The 17,475-nt window shown below is 41.8% G+C and overlaps 1 protein-coding gene across 1 annotated transcript in view; it reads left to right on the forward strand.

The window, feature by feature from the left end:
• LOC106849591 (glypican-5-like) overlaps positions 1-17,475 on the forward strand; it is a 322,712-nt gene that overhangs the window by 226,537 nt on the left and 78,700 nt on the right. The window contains exon 8 of the mRNA XM_014870294.2: positions 10,950-11,100. Coding sequence (XP_014725780.2) covers positions 10,950-11,100 — 151 coding nt within the window. The remainder of the gene's footprint in view (positions 1-10,949; positions 11,101-17,475) is intronic.

Consider the following 17,475-nt stretch of genomic DNA (forward strand, 5'->3'; position numbering starts at 1 on the left):
GATCTGTGGGGTTGAGTCCTCCTTGTTTCCACTGAGAATCCCTTCAGAAAGGAAAATTCTGAGTGGTACAAAAGCTGTGAGGGAGGGAAGAGACACAGGTGGGAGGATTGAAGGCTCCTCTCAGCCTTCAGTGTCCACCAGGGACTGGTCTCCAGGAGCAGAAGAGCTTTCACATGTTAAACCTGATGATGCATTCAAACTGAAGTGAGCACGAAGCCTCCTGCTCAGCTGAATGATGGCTGCATTTAGGCAGGAAAGAGGATGCTGCTCCAGGAGAAGGCCAAAATGAGAGGGGTGGGTCACAAGTAAGCAGTGAAGAGGAACTGGCAAGAAAGATGAAATACAAATGAAATGGAGAGCATCTTGCTGAGAAGGGGGGAAACAAGATAGTGGAATGTTTTGTTTTCCACTGAAGACACTGGTAGTTCTCAGGTCATTTGCCTGGGTTTTCACTTATTCCAAACTAGTTTTAACAATAATAGAAGCCAGCTCCAGTCCAGAATTCTCACTTGTCTTTAGCAGAGCTGACATCTTTTATTTGCTCCTTTTGAACACTGCTTGAAATTTAGGTGAGGTCTACGGAGCTGTACAAGAGCAGAATCTAATTTAGACCCATCAATGGAGAAAATAGGGTGATTGTTTTAATTAAATAAAGAATTAAATTTTTGGTGAAATAAAAAATGGAATGGAGAAATTCAGCAATCTCAGAAGATGCATCAGAGAAAGTTACTCTATTTGGTTAAGTGGGAGCTTAGTCACTTGTCAAGAAAACATTCTGAATTAATGAGTATAAAATATAAGTGTAAAACATCAGGGCAAATGGTGCTTGCTTGGATGTGCTGAAATGGCTTAAATGAGTCCTGCAGTAAAGTGCTGGTAGCACAAGTCTGCAGCCCTGTTCTGAACATTGCTGTTCTCTCCCAGGAAATATCAGTTCCTTTATATAGTGTGAATGAGAGATAAAGACAGACTTTCAAAGCCACTTTACATCTCTGGTAAATGTGGGCCAGTTCCCAGCTCTGAATTATAGGATATCCAGCATAGGAGAATGCAGTTATCAATTTCCCCAGTGCACCACAAGAGAGCTTTTGATCTTTGTGATCAGATTATCTTGTTAGTGGCTCTCAGAAGGCAGTAGGAGCAGATGATATTCCATGAAGACCGATGCATTGACCTTTTTCCACTTACTGTGCCTGTTCTGAGCCTGAGCAGAATTCAAACCTGTGAGGGGAAAAGCAAAGCTGCAGCAGACAAAGCAATTCCTGCTCTCCAGAAATGTCACTGCTGATCTGCCCAGGGCAGTGGGTTGTTTGCCCTCACGTTGTGTTTTAACCTGGTTTCATAAACAAGCACAGTTTATGTAATGTGCTCTGCTGCATCCCTGCCTCTCAGCCTTGCCACTCCTGCTGCATCTTTCCTACTCTTGAGCCAATTTTAATCAAATTTAACAGATCCTGAGTTCTGTGAGGAGAGAGACTCGCTGGTAAAAACCCAATATTGCAAACTCAATCTTTGTGACAGCACAGAACCTCCATGGAAGCCATCCATGAAAAGCTGTAGGAAAAACCATAAGAAAAAAAGTTCCAGTGGCAGCTGCTGCTTGCAGAAGTATATTTTCTTCCTTCTTCTTCCCTTTTTAAATAAAAATGATTTAGCAAAAGCATTCAGTCATGTCCTCAGATGTTACCATGAAACCATGAGAGTACAACATCTGGAGAGTCTTTTCTTCTGTCAGACTTATGCAACATGAAATGCATTTGTCTGTTCTGTTACAACACGATGCTTTCCCAAACAGAAAAAATCTGGGCTGGCTCTTCATGTGGAATAAACTGGAGCAGCTCCATAGAATTCACTTTGCTGATTCATAGCAGCATAGGCTTTATTTTCTCTTTCTTTTCCTGTACATGTGGCACTTTCTAAATAATACAACATACTTATGATATTCAGGATTTCAGAGAAGTGTGGTGGCCCTGAGACAGTGGGATTATTTTTATATGTGGCTTTGGGTTGCAATGTCATTAAAGCTGGTTAGTTTATGTAATGAATAATTGGTGATTTAGCTCCCAACATTGATACATGCTAAATGGATGGCAAACATCATTACCCATCTTTTTCCCATATTTGCCATACTTCATTCCATGTTGTATTTCAGTGCTTTGTTGCTGTGATTTAGTGTGGAGGAGCCTAAGCAGATCCCTGCTTCTGTCATGTTTTAACACAAAATGTCAGATCCGAAGCCTGGGTCTGTTGAGCACTACCAAGAAATGAGAGGCCTTGATTGTTCACGAGTCTTTCCAGTGAAATGTCAAACTTTTCATACTATGAAAAGGATGTTCCCCAACATAGAGCTTGAAAACAGATAATTACCCAAGAACATGAAACAGAATTAACATGCACTGGAGCATGTCATGAACATTTCTCTCAGCAAATAACAAAGGTAATTGCTGTCAGAGTACAGAGCAAGGAGAATGGCTCTGTTCCTTAGCCAGGGGAGACTGGCCAGTGTTTACTCACTTAGCCCATAAAAACATGCAGCCTGGCACAAGGGTGCCATTCCTGGGCTGATGGAGTGTGACCAGCCTGCTGATTGCAGGCACTTCCCGAGTCTGATCACACACCAGGTCCTTGGCTATTATTAGACATCTAAACCCTGATGAGTCAGAGCTCATTTGTAAACCAGGTTAAGCCCCAGTAATAATTAATACATTTTTTGAACCGCATTTTGACTTCAGGCACAATTAAGAGGCTTCATTCTTAGCCTAGAAGAAAGAATGGACATAATTTGCTAGGTGGACACAATTTTCCACATAGAAATCAGAGAAGCAAGGAGAAAAACCCACTCCTAAGTGCTAATGGGGGTAGTTCTGGTTTGTGATTTTACAAATCGATTTTCTAATATTAGAAACCAGTGGAGTGTAGAGATAGAGGATAGAAGTGTGGAAGAGGCCTCCTGAAATACCACATGCTGACATCACAGGCAACTCCCCTCATGGATTTATTTAGCCAGGTCTTGCAAATGCTTGAGAATTTTTGTCCCCACCTTCCTCGTGGGAGGCTGCTCCCAAAACTCACCACTCTGATAGTTAAAATGCCTGTTTCCACCTTTTTTTTTCTATACTTCTTTTATTCTCAGAGATGTCTGCATTTAAGGGAAAGGTGAGATACCTTTTCCCAACAACAACCACATACTGGGAAATATTTGTAATATTCTCCCAGTCTTCTTTGTGCTTTGTGTTTTCTCAAGTATATTTTATCTATACCAAACCTGGAATTTGAGCCATCCTGGAGTGAATATCATGCACAGAGGGGAAAGCAAGAACCCACTGAAAAGAGACAGATATACCTGCTATTTCCAGTCATTTACATTCTTAATCTTTAAACCAAACTTCTGGGGTTTTTCTGTCATTCTCACTACCTTATGGGCACTCCCAGAAACCATCTGCCTCTGAAGCTGTTGTAGCAAACAGACCCTCTCCCAAATAATGAACTATTTTGAAGGGTAAAAGGTCTTTTGTAAGCAGATTTTATTTTTGCAGAAGAGTAACCGTCTAAAGGTTTTCTTTTTCCCCCAAAGTGAATTATTTTGAAGAGTCAAAGGTCTTTTGTAAGCAACTATTACCTATTCCTCACTAATAATTACATTTATGTTGTATTTGTATTACAAATTACTATGATTTTATTGCAATTGTTTACCTTTTTTTTACCTTAACAAGATGCAGGGAGTCTTCAATGTAACACGACAGATTTTTTAGCCATATGCTCTATTTTCAAACTACACGTACTGCAACTTAAAAAGCTAGTGATGTTTTTGGGCAGCACTAAGGCTACATTTTGTGTGTAAAGGTGAAATTCACACCTGTGGCAGGGACTAAGCCAATGTCTGTGTCTGAGTTAGGCAGATCAGAAGGATCTTCTTCAGTGCATCACAAAATACCAAAAAGTTACAGCCCAACACAAGACAAGACATCAAGGAGAGGTGTCTGCTGCTCCTTTTCCCCAATTGACTTGCTGAATTGAAATAAAATTTTCTTTCTTCTCTTTTAACGTCAGCTTAAGCCACATCATTAACTGGAATAAGTTTTTTTTAAACTTGTGCTCACTTTACATCAGTCCCAATTGGTGCTTTTTGGGTGACATTTTACCCAAACTGTTACTATGCTAAGATTTTGTGAGTACACATTCTTGTTGCTCCTTCACAGTGGATTCAGTAAATAAAAGAACATTTGTAGCTTGTGTCATTTAATTCAGTGAATATTAAGCTGATCCTAGTGCTAGCAGTCTCCTAGCTCACTTTGAATAAGCAGTTGGAAAACAAAAACCATAAACTACAAAAATAGAAGCATTAATTGTGCAGTGTAACAAAGTGAATCTCTAAAAACCGTCTTTAGATTCCTGCTGAAACATTTGCGATCCAACCAGGAAGAAATAAATGCTTTTAGCTCCTCTGCTCTGGGGTATGGATGTGCAGTGGAATATCCAGGAAATCAGAGACACAGCCAGGTTAGAGGAAGGACTCAGAGAAGACATGAAAGTAGTCAAAGATAAGTGAAAGTGTGGATTCGTCACCTGGCAGTAAAAATATCAGGAAGAGGGTAATGAGTCAATGTGCATAAACCAGGAGAACAAAAAGGAATCACAAGTGGAGATAGACTTGGGCAAATACAAAGCCTCAATGACAGAGGATTGGAAAGTATGTGTGGAGAAGCTAGGGCTATAAAATTAGGAGGGAAACACAGAAAAAAATAAAGGAATATTTTCAAGAAACTTCCACTGAAACCATAAGAATCTAAAGCTATTGTAGGAAAAGAGATGCTGTTTCTGGAAGCAGTAATTTAGTGATTGGATGTGAATAAAAGCAAGTCAAAACAAATCAAAACAGCAATTCCAACAGCTTTTTGGGCTTAAAAAAGATGGATAAAATCTGAAAATAAGTCTTGCCCTTCCCAAAAGATGTACAGCTCATACTGGAGATGCTCACAAACAGTGGGAGGGTTGGTCAAATAATCAACATATTTGGAACAAAATCATTCCAGAATGAAGCAGAAGATGAAAAACAACATGGGTAAAACATGAGAAGCAGCTGTGTCATTTCCCCTGCCACATGGAGGGGTCCCAGGAAAGCTCCCTGTCACTGTGACCCTCCTGCTGCTCAGTCTGTGAGCCTGTCCTGCTCAACCACTAATTTCTGCAGTTTATCCAAAATGTGGCTCTTGTGGGGAGCTGCAGTGTCCCAGACCAATACAGAGAGGGTAGGATTATTCTGAGAAACTTGATGGGAGAACAAATAAAAGAAATCTGGGGAAAAAATTGCCAAAAGATGGAAAAAGAACTTTGAAATTCTTACGTGTAGCTTGAGTGGAGGTACACTAAGGCAGAGAGCAAAAGAAGGGTGTTGGGGGGCCCCACTTTCTGAGACTTGCACTTAGCACGATTCCATGTGCTTCAAGAGAGCCTTCCCCTTCAGTGCATATAAAATAAATATATTTATATATTCTAGGAGCATGGGCATAGACAATAAATACAAATATCAGTGTATGTAAGTGTCAGGTGCTTAGGCTGGAGAGAAAACCACAGAACAAAGGAATTTGCCAGTGTTGGTCCAGTTCCCAAGCTGAAAAGGTCTGGTCTGCAGGGACATGAATAAAATTCCAAAGCCATTGTCAGCCCATAAGCGTGCCCCATAAATGATGTAGAGCTGTTCATTTGAATTATTGTAATGTGTGCAGGTGACTTGTAGAGCAGGATGTGTCATGAAAGGTCATTGGAAGGATCTGAATAAATAGCAGAAGGAAGGCTGGGGGTGTTGGTTGCTGCAGAGGGTTGGGTGTCTGTTCCCTTCAGCTAAAAAGGGGATTTAGGAGCTACCTCTGGAGAAACCAGAAGGGGATAATTCATCAGGGGTTTGTGAAATAGAGTCTTTTTGGGTTTCTGGGAAATAGAGACAAAGGAAGAACAAACTAAAGAAAATGTCTGACAAAATTGAAGCTAAATAAGTTTATTTTCCTTACTTACATTGTAATATATGAGTGCTAGATAACATGAAAAGAAGAAACAAAAGCAACTGCCAAATGCTTTTATAAAGGAGATAAGAGCATATGTGGAGGGAAATGACCCATAAATGTTATCTCAGAGAGGTCCCACTTGGAATAAGCATATATATGGCAGTTATGTCTAAAATTTGTTATGTTGCTATTGTTTTGTGAAATGACAGAACATCTGCTCAATCACAAGGCACCAGTAAAATGCAGCTTTATGCCTAAAGCAGTATGTCATTTTCCTAACAAAAAATGTATATAGCAGGCCAAAAACAAAGGCACATTGTCTTTTCCAGTTGTAGTCATTTCTGACCTAATAATGGTTTAGAAAGGATTTTTTATTTTTATTTTTAAAGAAATGAGTGGAAGGATTGAGTCATTTATGAGTCTGTTCAAGATGAGGCTTTGTGCATTATTTGTGCATAAGCTGGCAAAACTCTTTGTCTCTGCAAATCATATTTATGTCACTAGAGCACTTTTAAAAAGGCAGCTACGTGTAAGTACCTTGAGAAAAAATCATGCTTAGCTTTTAATTTCTACATGCAGTGTATAATCAGCTGGTTTTTCCTCCCACTGGAAACACCAGCAAGTGATATGTGTGATATGTGTGCTTACATGGTGAGTGGACACAAGTCACATTTCACCTCAGAGCTGACTCTTCAGAAGGAAAAAGGATTCCCAGTGCAATCTGTCATGTAGAAAACTAATTAACAAATCCCTCTGGAACAACCATTCGATGGAATTTGTCTCTGAATATTCCAAGCACACAACTTTTAAGTGGCTTTATTCAAAGAGAATATTTTCATTGTTGTGTTCAGCGACCTGAGAAGCCTGAAACTCTGGTGTAAAATATAATTTTAAAACCTATTTTCTGATGAAATGGGGTTATTATCCTACAGCTTGAAGCCATACACATGCATATATGACCCCTCAGCAAATAGACTGGGCAATGAAACAAATAGAAATTGGCACCTTTTTCTACAGTGGTTTTCATGGAGTGAAGCAGCTATTATTTAATTAAGGTGTGGAAGTATTCAAGTGGAACATGGCTTCATGAAAAACCACGATAATGAATTTGTATTCTGCCACACCTGTGTTCAGAGTGAGAATTAGGCTTGGGCTCGTGGAGAGCTCAGGGGTTCTGTGTGTTTGAAGCCTCTGAAGTCAGAAGGACTCTTTAATGTGACTGGGAATGCATGTGCTACATGATGAAGTATTAATGGGGGAGAAAAACAGGAGCCACTCTCATATGAATTCTTTCCTCTCCAGAAAACCTCGTGTCAGCAGAATTTCGGTTTTTTTAATGTCACTTAAGGTTGGGACCTTTGGTGGAATAAATAAAATCCATGCAGGAGAGTCACCTGTGTCTGACTCAGAGCTGAATAGTAATGTGCGATTTTTACCTTTCAGCTGAGTCAGATAGACACTAAAACTTCCCCTCAGAAGCAGTATATAGTTTCTCAGAAACCCTTCAGAGGTTTATGAACCTGATCCAAAGCTTATTGGAGTTGGGGAAATTCCTGATTTGAGTCAGTTTCCAGTTGGACTGTACAAATCTTACTGATCTATTTATATAACCTTTTCAAGAGGGGGAAAAAAAAATCATCTTTCACATATGGCCAAAACTTGAAGACTTAATTTTTAAGCTGTTAAGATTCCAGTATTCCCTGGAATCTTCGGCAGCAGGTATCTTGTGCTTTGTGAAGGTAAAGGCACAAGCTCTGGGGCCCTGCCTGAAATTCATTGCAATTATTTAACTGAGGCATCAATGCTCAGCACCAGAGCAGGGCACTCCCAGGCAGGAGCTGTTGTGCAGAGTTGTCAGAGGTGGCTGGATGGCATCATTTGTCAGCTGGCAGGGAAAGAGCCACCAAAAGGAGGTGTTTTTAAGAGTGGCTCTTAAGCAGTCATAGAATTGCCACATGTGACTCCAGTCTCTGCTCCCCAGGGTTAAATAGGGGCAAGGGACTCTGGTTCTGCCCACAGCCATCAGGGAAGAAGGAGGATTTGTGCTTGGTGGCAGCAGCCTGGAGAATTGTTCAAGGTTTTTAACAGATCTGTGTCTGCCAGGCTGTCTCTGAAGATGACCTGAACTTGCAGGTGACCTCCAGGTCCTCTGCAGTCCCACAAAGTACAGCAGGCATTCCCTGCCCACACCCAGCCCCTGGGACCAGAGAGTCAAAAGGGATGGTTAATGTCTTCCATTATGATCTTGGGTGCTATTTTCACAGAATCACAGAATGAGCTAGGTTGGAAAAGACCTTTAAGATCACCAAGTCCAATCTGTGACCTGACACCTCCTCATCAACCAAACCATGGCACTGAGTGCCACGTCCAGGCTGTTCTTAAACACCTCCAGGATGCAGTCTCAGGCCTTTGAGACAGGTTCCTTTCATTCTGTGAAAAAAAGGAGATTAGGACATGGCATAAGGGCTGGCATAAGCTTTGCTACTGCCCTGAAACACTGATGTCACTGGAGTCCTGTGGCAGTAGCCAAAGGAGAGCTGTGCCTTCCAAATCTGGAAAAGAGAAGGAAGCTGGGTCACAAGTCACTGTGAAATGGTGACATTGCCTTCTCAGCAGGGATGCTCTGTGTGTCTGCAGCTCTTCACTGAAGTGAGAGCTATCCCATCTCCTGGAATGAGTTTATTTACAGATAAACCATTACTGATGCACAAAGTCAGGCTCTGGTCAGTTGTTCTCGGTGAGTGGTAACCACAGGACATAAAAGCCCTGTTTGTGAAGAGGCTGGGGAAGGGCACCCAAGGTGAAAAGGCTTGGTAGGTCTCACCTGAGCTGATGTGGTGATGGTGAAGCTGGGTGTCAGGGCTCTGGGTAATTTGGTGACAAGCCAAGAAAGGGCTGATGCACCTTCAGAGATACAGAGGAGATGGGATCTGGGCTCCTCTCTTGCTCCAGTGGAGGCACCAGGACCCAGAAATGCTGCAGTGCACCATGCTGGAGAGCTCAGCTTCTCCTTGGAGCTGGGGCCCATTTTGTTCAAGTATTGCTTGTTTTGAGCAGAGATCAGGATTTAAGCCATGGGCAATGAATGAAATCAGATTTTTGCAAAGAAGGAGTGCCTTAACAGGCAGTAAACATTTCTGCTCTGACTTGCAAACAGTCATTAAAAGCCTTTATTAAATTTTGTGTCTGTTCTGTTTGCCACTTAGCCATTTCTTTTCATTCTGAAGAATTATAACTAAGAATGAATGAATCTTTTCTAATATGGTCAGGACATAATAAATTTGTGAAAGAACTGAGTTATCTTTCTCCCTCATAGGCAAAATTTTCCAATTGTTTAACAAAACGTTTTGTATTGCCATGACATCTGTCTTTATGGCTGTGAATAGCAAGGCTCAACATTAGGCAACTTGTTTATAAAAAACAGATTTGCAGAAACAATTAGAGAGTTTTCAGTGTGCTCCCCTACTCGAGTCCATACCCTCTCCTCCCACTTACTGCTCTCTCTACTGCACTGTGCAGTTATTTGTGTCTTCAGAAGGAGCAAACTGAGCTCTTCAGTGCAAGGGTGCAGAATTTCCCGAGTTGTGCCTTGGAGAAGTTGGCATCTGTTGTTTCCCAGACCCGGATCTGCTGTGCTGCTCCAAGCATTTGTGAGCCCTGGAGTGGAGGATGGCAGCTCCCAGCACCTGAACAAGAAGGAGACTGTGACACAAAGCTTCCCACTCCAGAGAAATGGCTGCATCCATCACCACCCTTTCAGCCCAGTTAATACAGTTGTGTTAGTCCTGTGCTCCACTTCACCCACAGCTCCCAGAACAGCTCCTTTTTAGAGTCTGAATCTCCAAAGTGTAACATTTCAAAGTACATTTTGCTCAGTACCAAGAATAATCAGTCCTCTGGGATGAAGCAGATCACAAAGCCTGAAATGGATCTGGAGTACTTTGGAGGAAGAATCTTTTGTGAAGGATATTGGATAGATGCACAATCTGGCAGCAGTGCAGAGGCTTTGAGAGCAGTACAGAGGCTTTCCATTTGGTCCGTGCTCCTCAGGTGTGGGGCAAAGGTTCAGGCTTCTCCTGGACCATCCTTGCTTGATGAATATTTGCCTTATAACACAATTTATTAATCTAAGGCATTTGGTTTGTTTGTTTTTTTTCCCAGATAGTGCTGCCCTTCGTGTGCCCTGCACAGGCTGGGTTTAGATTCAAGAAAATGAGATTTTTTCATCTTTTGGAACTACCAGTGAGCTGAAAAATCATTTATTTCCACAGTGCTAATAGTAGACAACTGTTTGTGGTGACAGCAGGAGAAAGAGTTATCTAAAGATCAAAAATCTGAGTTTTGGGAGGTAATATGTTGTTAGAACAAGCATGACCTGGTGTGATAGATTCCGATTTATTTTAGAAAACGTTTTCTTACTCTGTGCTCAGTCCTGGAAATATTTCAAGTGAAATCTAATGCACAGCTTGCAGTTGGAACAGGCATCTTAAATGGCAGCATCTTAAAAGCCTTATCCAGGGGCAAGGTTTCCAAGTGATCAGGCCCATCATGAAAAGGAGCAAATGCCCTCAGCTGTGAAGTTTGTCAGCTGTAAATCCCTCAAAACGAGTGCCTGGGCAGCTGGCACATTGTACCAGCACTAACAAGTGTTCCCCAGAGTGTGGTAGGCAAAGGAAAAGCTGTAGGAGCAGCACTCCCTGTGGTGGTACTGGTACATGTGATGTTTCCAATTAAAAGTTTGGTAAGTGCCCCTGGTGCAGAACATTTGGTTGCATAGTGTGTTATTTCAAAATATCTGAATGCCATTGCCAGAAACAGCCTCCAACTGGAGGAGCTGCTCTGGAAAGTGCATGGGGAAGTGTTTGTTGTATCAGCCAGATGAGTGGCAGGGGTAGGAACTGTGTGAATAGTCTGACCATGGTTGGTTTGTCACTTCTTCCATTTCAGCTGGATGCTGAGAAGGCCAAGCTGAAGCTGGAGAGATGGGGGCCCCGAGATGCTGGCAGTGGGGGTGGAAGGAGCCAGGAGATGGAGTCGAGTGGAGACTGTGATGATGAGGATGGCTGCCAAGGATCTGGGGACAGGATGCACACAGCAGGTAAATACAGTTCTGCAGGCACTGAGAGAGCTGAGAAATTTGTGTCACAATTAAGTGGACAGAGCTAAGACTTACACTGCTTGAATTGCTGTCAAAATCCTACTAAATTCTAAGGATTTGAATCTTAATCTGTGAAGAGCTGCAGTAAAAATAGAATGATACAGACAGCAACCCAATATAATTTAACACTTGGCATGCAGATAAAAGACTTAAATGTAGACTGAATAAAGTCTGCAATGAAATCTGGATCACAGGGATGCTGAAGAGCCTTCCTAGATAATGTGGGCTCTTCAGATAAATAGAAAATTGATAACCTTATAGAGTATGCTAAGCATTAACATAAACCTTTATTTATTGCAGAATGACACTGAAGGATGATCCAGAGTTGGCTCAATGTATATATTCTTGAAAAAAACATAGGAGGTTTTTCCCCTAATGGTGAATTGCTGGTTAAATGAAATTTCTTGATAGTCACAGATATTGCATTCTGCAGTATTTATTCATTAAATTACTTGGATAATATGTCATCAAGTATAGAATCAACTTCAGAATCTAACAACTTCCACCAACATATTGGCAATATAATACGTGGTTAAATCCTTTCAGTAACATAATAAGAAGTCAAATGTTTCTAAATACTTGGCATTATTGGTTTACCTGATCTCTAAGTTCTGATTCATATTACCTCACCAAAATATAACTGGTTTAATTTACTGTAGTGTAAATATGATGTGGATTGGATGTGCAAATACATGGAATACAGGTATAAGAGTGCTGAAAACGATGCTCGTTGGGATGGCTGGAGCTCAGGTAGGTTTTGAACTGCTGAGATAAACAAATGTCTTTTCCTTGTCCCTTTGCCACTGAGTGGAGAGGGGAAGGAGGTGTCTCATACTCAGGTAAGATTTGCAAACATGCTGTGATCAACTTGTGGTCAAGACTTCAGCTGTCCATATTGTGAATATTTGTTCAGGAAAAGCAAGCTTAAAGATGTGCTTTGGAATGTGTGCAGAGTGTTCCAGGTAAGTGCAGTAGCAGCTTAGAAACACTTGCATTTTAGTTTGCACTGATGGCCTGTATGATCAGGGTATCATCACACAGGGACACTGCTTTTAAAACTCGGTAAGGAATTACATCTGACAGATCAAGCCGAGGTTTTCACCATCTGCTCACCAATATTTTTGAACAAAGGAACTAGGAAACAATGTTATTTTAGAACTCTTTGCTTAACTATTTAATTGTTTACTCTATTTCATCCACAAGCGAAGAAAAGACTTGTAGAGGTTTGAGACCCTGGGGATTTAGGAAGATAAATACTGTAATAGGATTTCCTTTCTGTGAGGAGTAATAGAAACAAAAGCCAGGTGCTTGGTAGTCTTCAATGAACAATCGAACTATTAATGCACCATTTGGGGAGGATGTGTATGCATGCTTCCATGGACAATGGCAGAGTTCAAAAATAAAAACTCGAATGCTTTCGAGACTTGACTTTCAGCTGACATTAATAATGGAAAGCTACTTAATGTCACTTTTTCTCCTTTTTTTTGCAATCTGTTTAATTAAATTATTTTATGCTGATATCATCCTGGATTTAAAAGAATTATATTTATATAACTGGCTGTTTCAGAATTTAGCAGGGTGTATATCCAATTAAAAAGGTAATTACAATAAATTTTAGAAAATGGTATTGATTCATAACAGAAGAATAAGTATTTCATTGTGTGACAATAGTAATGCTCTAGCATAATTAGCTTTAAAATATTGTACTGTATACAAGCCACTGGCAGTAAATCTCTTTTCCATATCTGGATACAATTAAGAGATAAAATGCAGTAATCTCATTATGGAGCTGCTTTGCTTTAATAGAATGCTAAAGAAAAACAAACACGAGATTAGTTGAATTTCCCCTTGCTGCATGTCTGTGAGATGATGTTGGCAGTGGTACAGCCTGTGAACTTGGATTTCCTAAGCTTCAAACCCATGCAGTCCATCCTGCCATTATTTAGTGGAAGTGGAATGTGACAGCATCGCCCATTCCCTGCTTGCCTGGAAATCGAGTGGTGAATTGGCTCTAAAGCTACATCCCAAATGGAGCCCTGAGCTGAAGGGTGGTGAAGTCAGTGGGGATGTCCCTTACAGGTGTGGGGGGGACACAGATGGGAGCTGTGAAACACCACTGGGCTCTTCAGGGCATGTGGGAGCACAGAGTCACACAGCAGAACTAAAGGAATAAAAAACAAATAAAAGCCTTTCCAAACACAGACTTTTTGGCAGAGCAGTCGTGCTTTTAACAACAGGCCCATGAAAAACAGAGGAAAATATTTCAATGTCAGTCTCTAAATTGTGGAATTGAGACTGTTGTAAATATGTACTACATCTGTCATTTATTCAAAACTGTATGAAAATTGTATTTACTGCTCTATGTGTTGAGAGCATTGCAAGACTGAGATTGCTTTTAGTTTTCAAAAATCTACTGAATGCTCATTTCTTTCCACCTCCCAGAAAAAAAAAAAAAAAGCCTTTTCCTTACTGATAAATGGCCAAGAATTTCATCAATATGTGGGTTACCATCGTGAGATATTTCTGTTCATAGCTATTCATAAAGATTACCCCAGACACGGTGCACTGCTGATTCCCCACGGTGCTTTTCCAAGCTGCTAGCAGAGGGCTGGGCTCCTGGGTTTTAGATTTCAGCCTGTCCTGAGTGGGGGAGCACAGAAGTGATTGTGTGTGTATATTCCAGCCAGCTCATTGTAACACCCTTTTCTCTCTTCTGTTTTTTATTCCCTTTTGCTTGGGGTTTGCTATCTCTGTAGTTCAGCTCATCCTGCAGTGGACAGTCCAGTCCTGTCCTTTTGTTTGTCACCTTCTGGCCTTTGAGACTCATGCCTGCATATCAATTAATCTTTTTATTTTATGTCTGTAATTAAGATACATGGCTGTCTATTAGCTAGTGCCGAGATTTAGATTATCTTTGTTGCAAGTAAATCTTTGCTTGACCCATTCACTGTTACCTGAAAAGATCAGCACTTCTTTAAATGATAATGGGCTTAATTATCTATTCTGTATCACGTGTGTTTAACCAAGTGATTTTTACGTGAACAAGATAAATTCTCAGGAAACCAGGAGTCTCTTCAGAAATGATGGCTGGTAGGAGATGCTTTATAATGTCCTGTTCTCACAGGCCTTACCAATTACCCCGAGGATCTCTTCCTGGGGAAAGCTGTGGGAACAGCAGTTTCTCAAGCAGGCCCATGTGTTATTTGTTGGCAAGTACCAACTTTTTAATGACAACATCTGTGAATCATCTTTGAACAAAGCTTTGTTAGGAGAGATTTAAGAAGAGGAAAGCCAGCCATATAAATCTTGAGCGTGGATGGGGAAGTTGCTCTGTGGTTTGCCCTGCTGCAGTCCTGCAGGTTTCTGGGCAGAAGGGCAAAGCAGCATCTTAGGCTGAGCTTTGCTCACAGAACCAGTGCCTTAGATGGATCTGATGGCAGTGTGAGTCCTTGTTCTTACATGGACGTGGTGCTGCTGGAGAAGAGCAGGGATTGCTCGGTGCCCTGCAGGATTGAGGGACAGGAATGAGTGTCCTGCTGCTCATGGAAAGAGAGCAGCAACAGATCCACGTTGGGTCGAGCCTCTGCTGCCTCCTTTCTAGAGGAGAAAAAGTGAAGGAAGCTTGTGCAAGGAATTCCAATTCCCAGCTCTGTGTTGTGATGAGGCCCCACTCAAGCAATGGCAACCAACATTAGGTGTCAGTTCAGGGAAACCATGAGGTAATTAATTCCTAAACAAAGGTGGAGGAAGTGTTTAGGCCACAGGCAGGCTTAAACCTGTGTTTAGTGCAAGGCCCAAGCAGCTGTGTGGAAGTTGTGTGGATTGTGGTGGAGAAGGTTGTGCTGACACCATTCTGGGCTCATCAGTCCATGAGCACACCTGCATGCAGGGGAATCCCAGGTATTCCTGCATCTCTGTGTGGGGCTGGATGTTTCACACTGCCAGTGCAAGACAGAAATTAATCCAAGTTTCTGTCTGGAGGAGCCATTGTGCACAGTCCCAGGGAGTGGAGCTCGTGCTGGACTGCAGCTGTGCTCTGGCTGGCAGGGCAAGCAAACAGCACAGCTGCAGGACAAGACAGTTTAGTCCATCCTTGGGCCCTCGTGCACTGAGCAGAGCACACAGCCCCAAATGTCTGCTGTACTTGAACTTCAGTCTTTGCAGAGTCACCTGTCTGAGGTCAGACTCTGTATATGGCTCGAAAAGCTCAGGTGGGACAGGTGTTAACCCCACTCCTTCTGACATGCCTTGAAGATGGTTGGGACATGGAAATGTGGAGTTTTCCTTTCTCTTGGCTCACTGCCTTGTTCCACACAGAGACAGGCTTCTGCTGGCCCCATCCCCAAAGCAGTGGGTGTCCATGGAATCACAAGTGCTGACCCTCAGGCATTGCAGGTTTTATGCAATACTTTCAGTCATGTCTGTCACTTAATGCATCCTGGGCCATCCCAGCCAGACTCTGACCATGACTGTGGGTTAAATGTGTTTTATTGCTGTGATTTTTGCCAAATGCTTACCTAATCCCAGTTACCATCTTCTTCTGTACTTCTTCCTAATTCCTTCATGAAGCTCCCTCCCTTTAACAAGAGCTTTCAGATTTTGGACATCCCAGTTGGGCATCCTGCTTTATTGTCACAGATTATTGCCTGGGTGGGAATCTGTAACAAATCTACTTGGAACATTCAGATGATATGATTCCAACTCTTGGCTTTGTAGACAATCCCCATTTTTCTGCTTATCTTTCAGAGTATCCTGACTGTAGATTTCTTATTTAGGGCTTATGAGAGGGATGCATTTTTGCCCCAGTATGCCTTTACGAGTGCAGACAAGTAAATTTTCTTTTTTCTTATTGTCATCTGTCTGATCTGTGTCTGCTTCCAACAGCAATGGAAAGTTAATGCATTTCTCTGACTGCTTATAAATGTTTTCATTATCAGTTTTTTTCCTTTTGAATATCAAGATTCTTTAATGCATTATTATGTTATCATTCTCCCAGCTTGTCTGTCTTTTCTTGGCATCAGTATGACTGTATGACCTGTCATTTTAATCATACTTCATTTCCATTCACCGTGTCACAGGATGCACTTACACTTGTATTTATCTAAATACACAGTTGTACAGCTGCTGATTTTGTAATTATTAGTACAAAACATCAATATTCTGAGATCATAATATCTGCTGGCAGTCAGCCATGCTCATCAGCTTCTCATTGCCACATGTCCTCACAGATGATCCTGGCTCACAGAAATGCTGCATTTTCAGTGTCTTCTGTCTTCCTGCCTAGAGAAACCTCTCCATCACACCTCCTCCCTTCCCTGCTGCCTTGCATAGCCATTTTTCTACATCTTTTGTTGCTCAAGACATTTTATCTCCAACTCTGTTTTTAGAGAGCCTGTAAATTCCTAGATTGCCCTCCGTGTGAATGCCTCATGCTGTCCTCAGAGCAGTATAAGGCTCAGTAACAGGTTAACCCTTATACAAGTTTGGTATTTCAGGAGAACCCCACCTTATGCTTTCCATTTGGGGTGGTAGAGAGACGTGAGCCCCTGTCAAGGGGAGCAGAAGCAAACCCTGCCAGGGTCTTCACGTGTGGGGGAGAGTGAATGGTAGTTCCAAATTTCTGACTGTGGCTTCTGCTTTAGGATACAGCTTGGGAAGAGAAATGGGAGCAGAGAAAACCAGAGAAAACGAAATAATTCAAATGAAAAGTAGAGATTTTTGATTGTTTATTTGAACTTGGGAAGGTCTGGTCCTGAGATGAGTTATTTGGTGGCACAGTGGTGTCCCATGTTCCCTCCTGGGTGCACTTGGCTGAGAAATTCTTTGGGTGACACTGATATTTCCTGCAGGCTCTGCTCTGTGCAGCTGGGATCAGAGGGGCTTCAGAGAAGGGAAGGGAGTGTTCCAAGGGGAGAAAAGGAGGTTTCCTTATCTCTGTCCCTGGGTAAAACTATTTTCTAATCTGCCAATAAAGAATAAGTTATTTTTTGTCATTTAGTGTTCTGCATTACACAGTATAATTTTAACTGGAATGAACAGAAGAAGACTTAGAATCATTCCTCAACCTTTTCAGCCCCAGCATTTACATGACAGTTTGAGGTGTAAAGGGATGGGATTGCAGTTCCTTTAGATTCTCACTCCTGGACCTGAGGTGAGAGTTCCCAGCACCACCAGGGCTCCTGCTTAGATCCATTCAAGACAGTTTTTGCCAAGTTGTAGAAATGACTTTCTGCATGACCAGATAAACATGTTCCCTGCAGGAATTTCTCCTGGTGCTGATCAGAGCAGTAGCTAGAGGAGTAACAGACCTCTGTG

Source organism: Sturnus vulgaris, chromosome 10, assembly GCF_052056855.1.
Source record: "Sturnus vulgaris isolate bStuVul1 chromosome 10, bStuVul1.hap1, whole genome shotgun sequence".
Lineage (NCBI taxonomy): Eukaryota > Metazoa > Chordata > Aves > Passeriformes > Sturnidae > Sturnus > Sturnus vulgaris.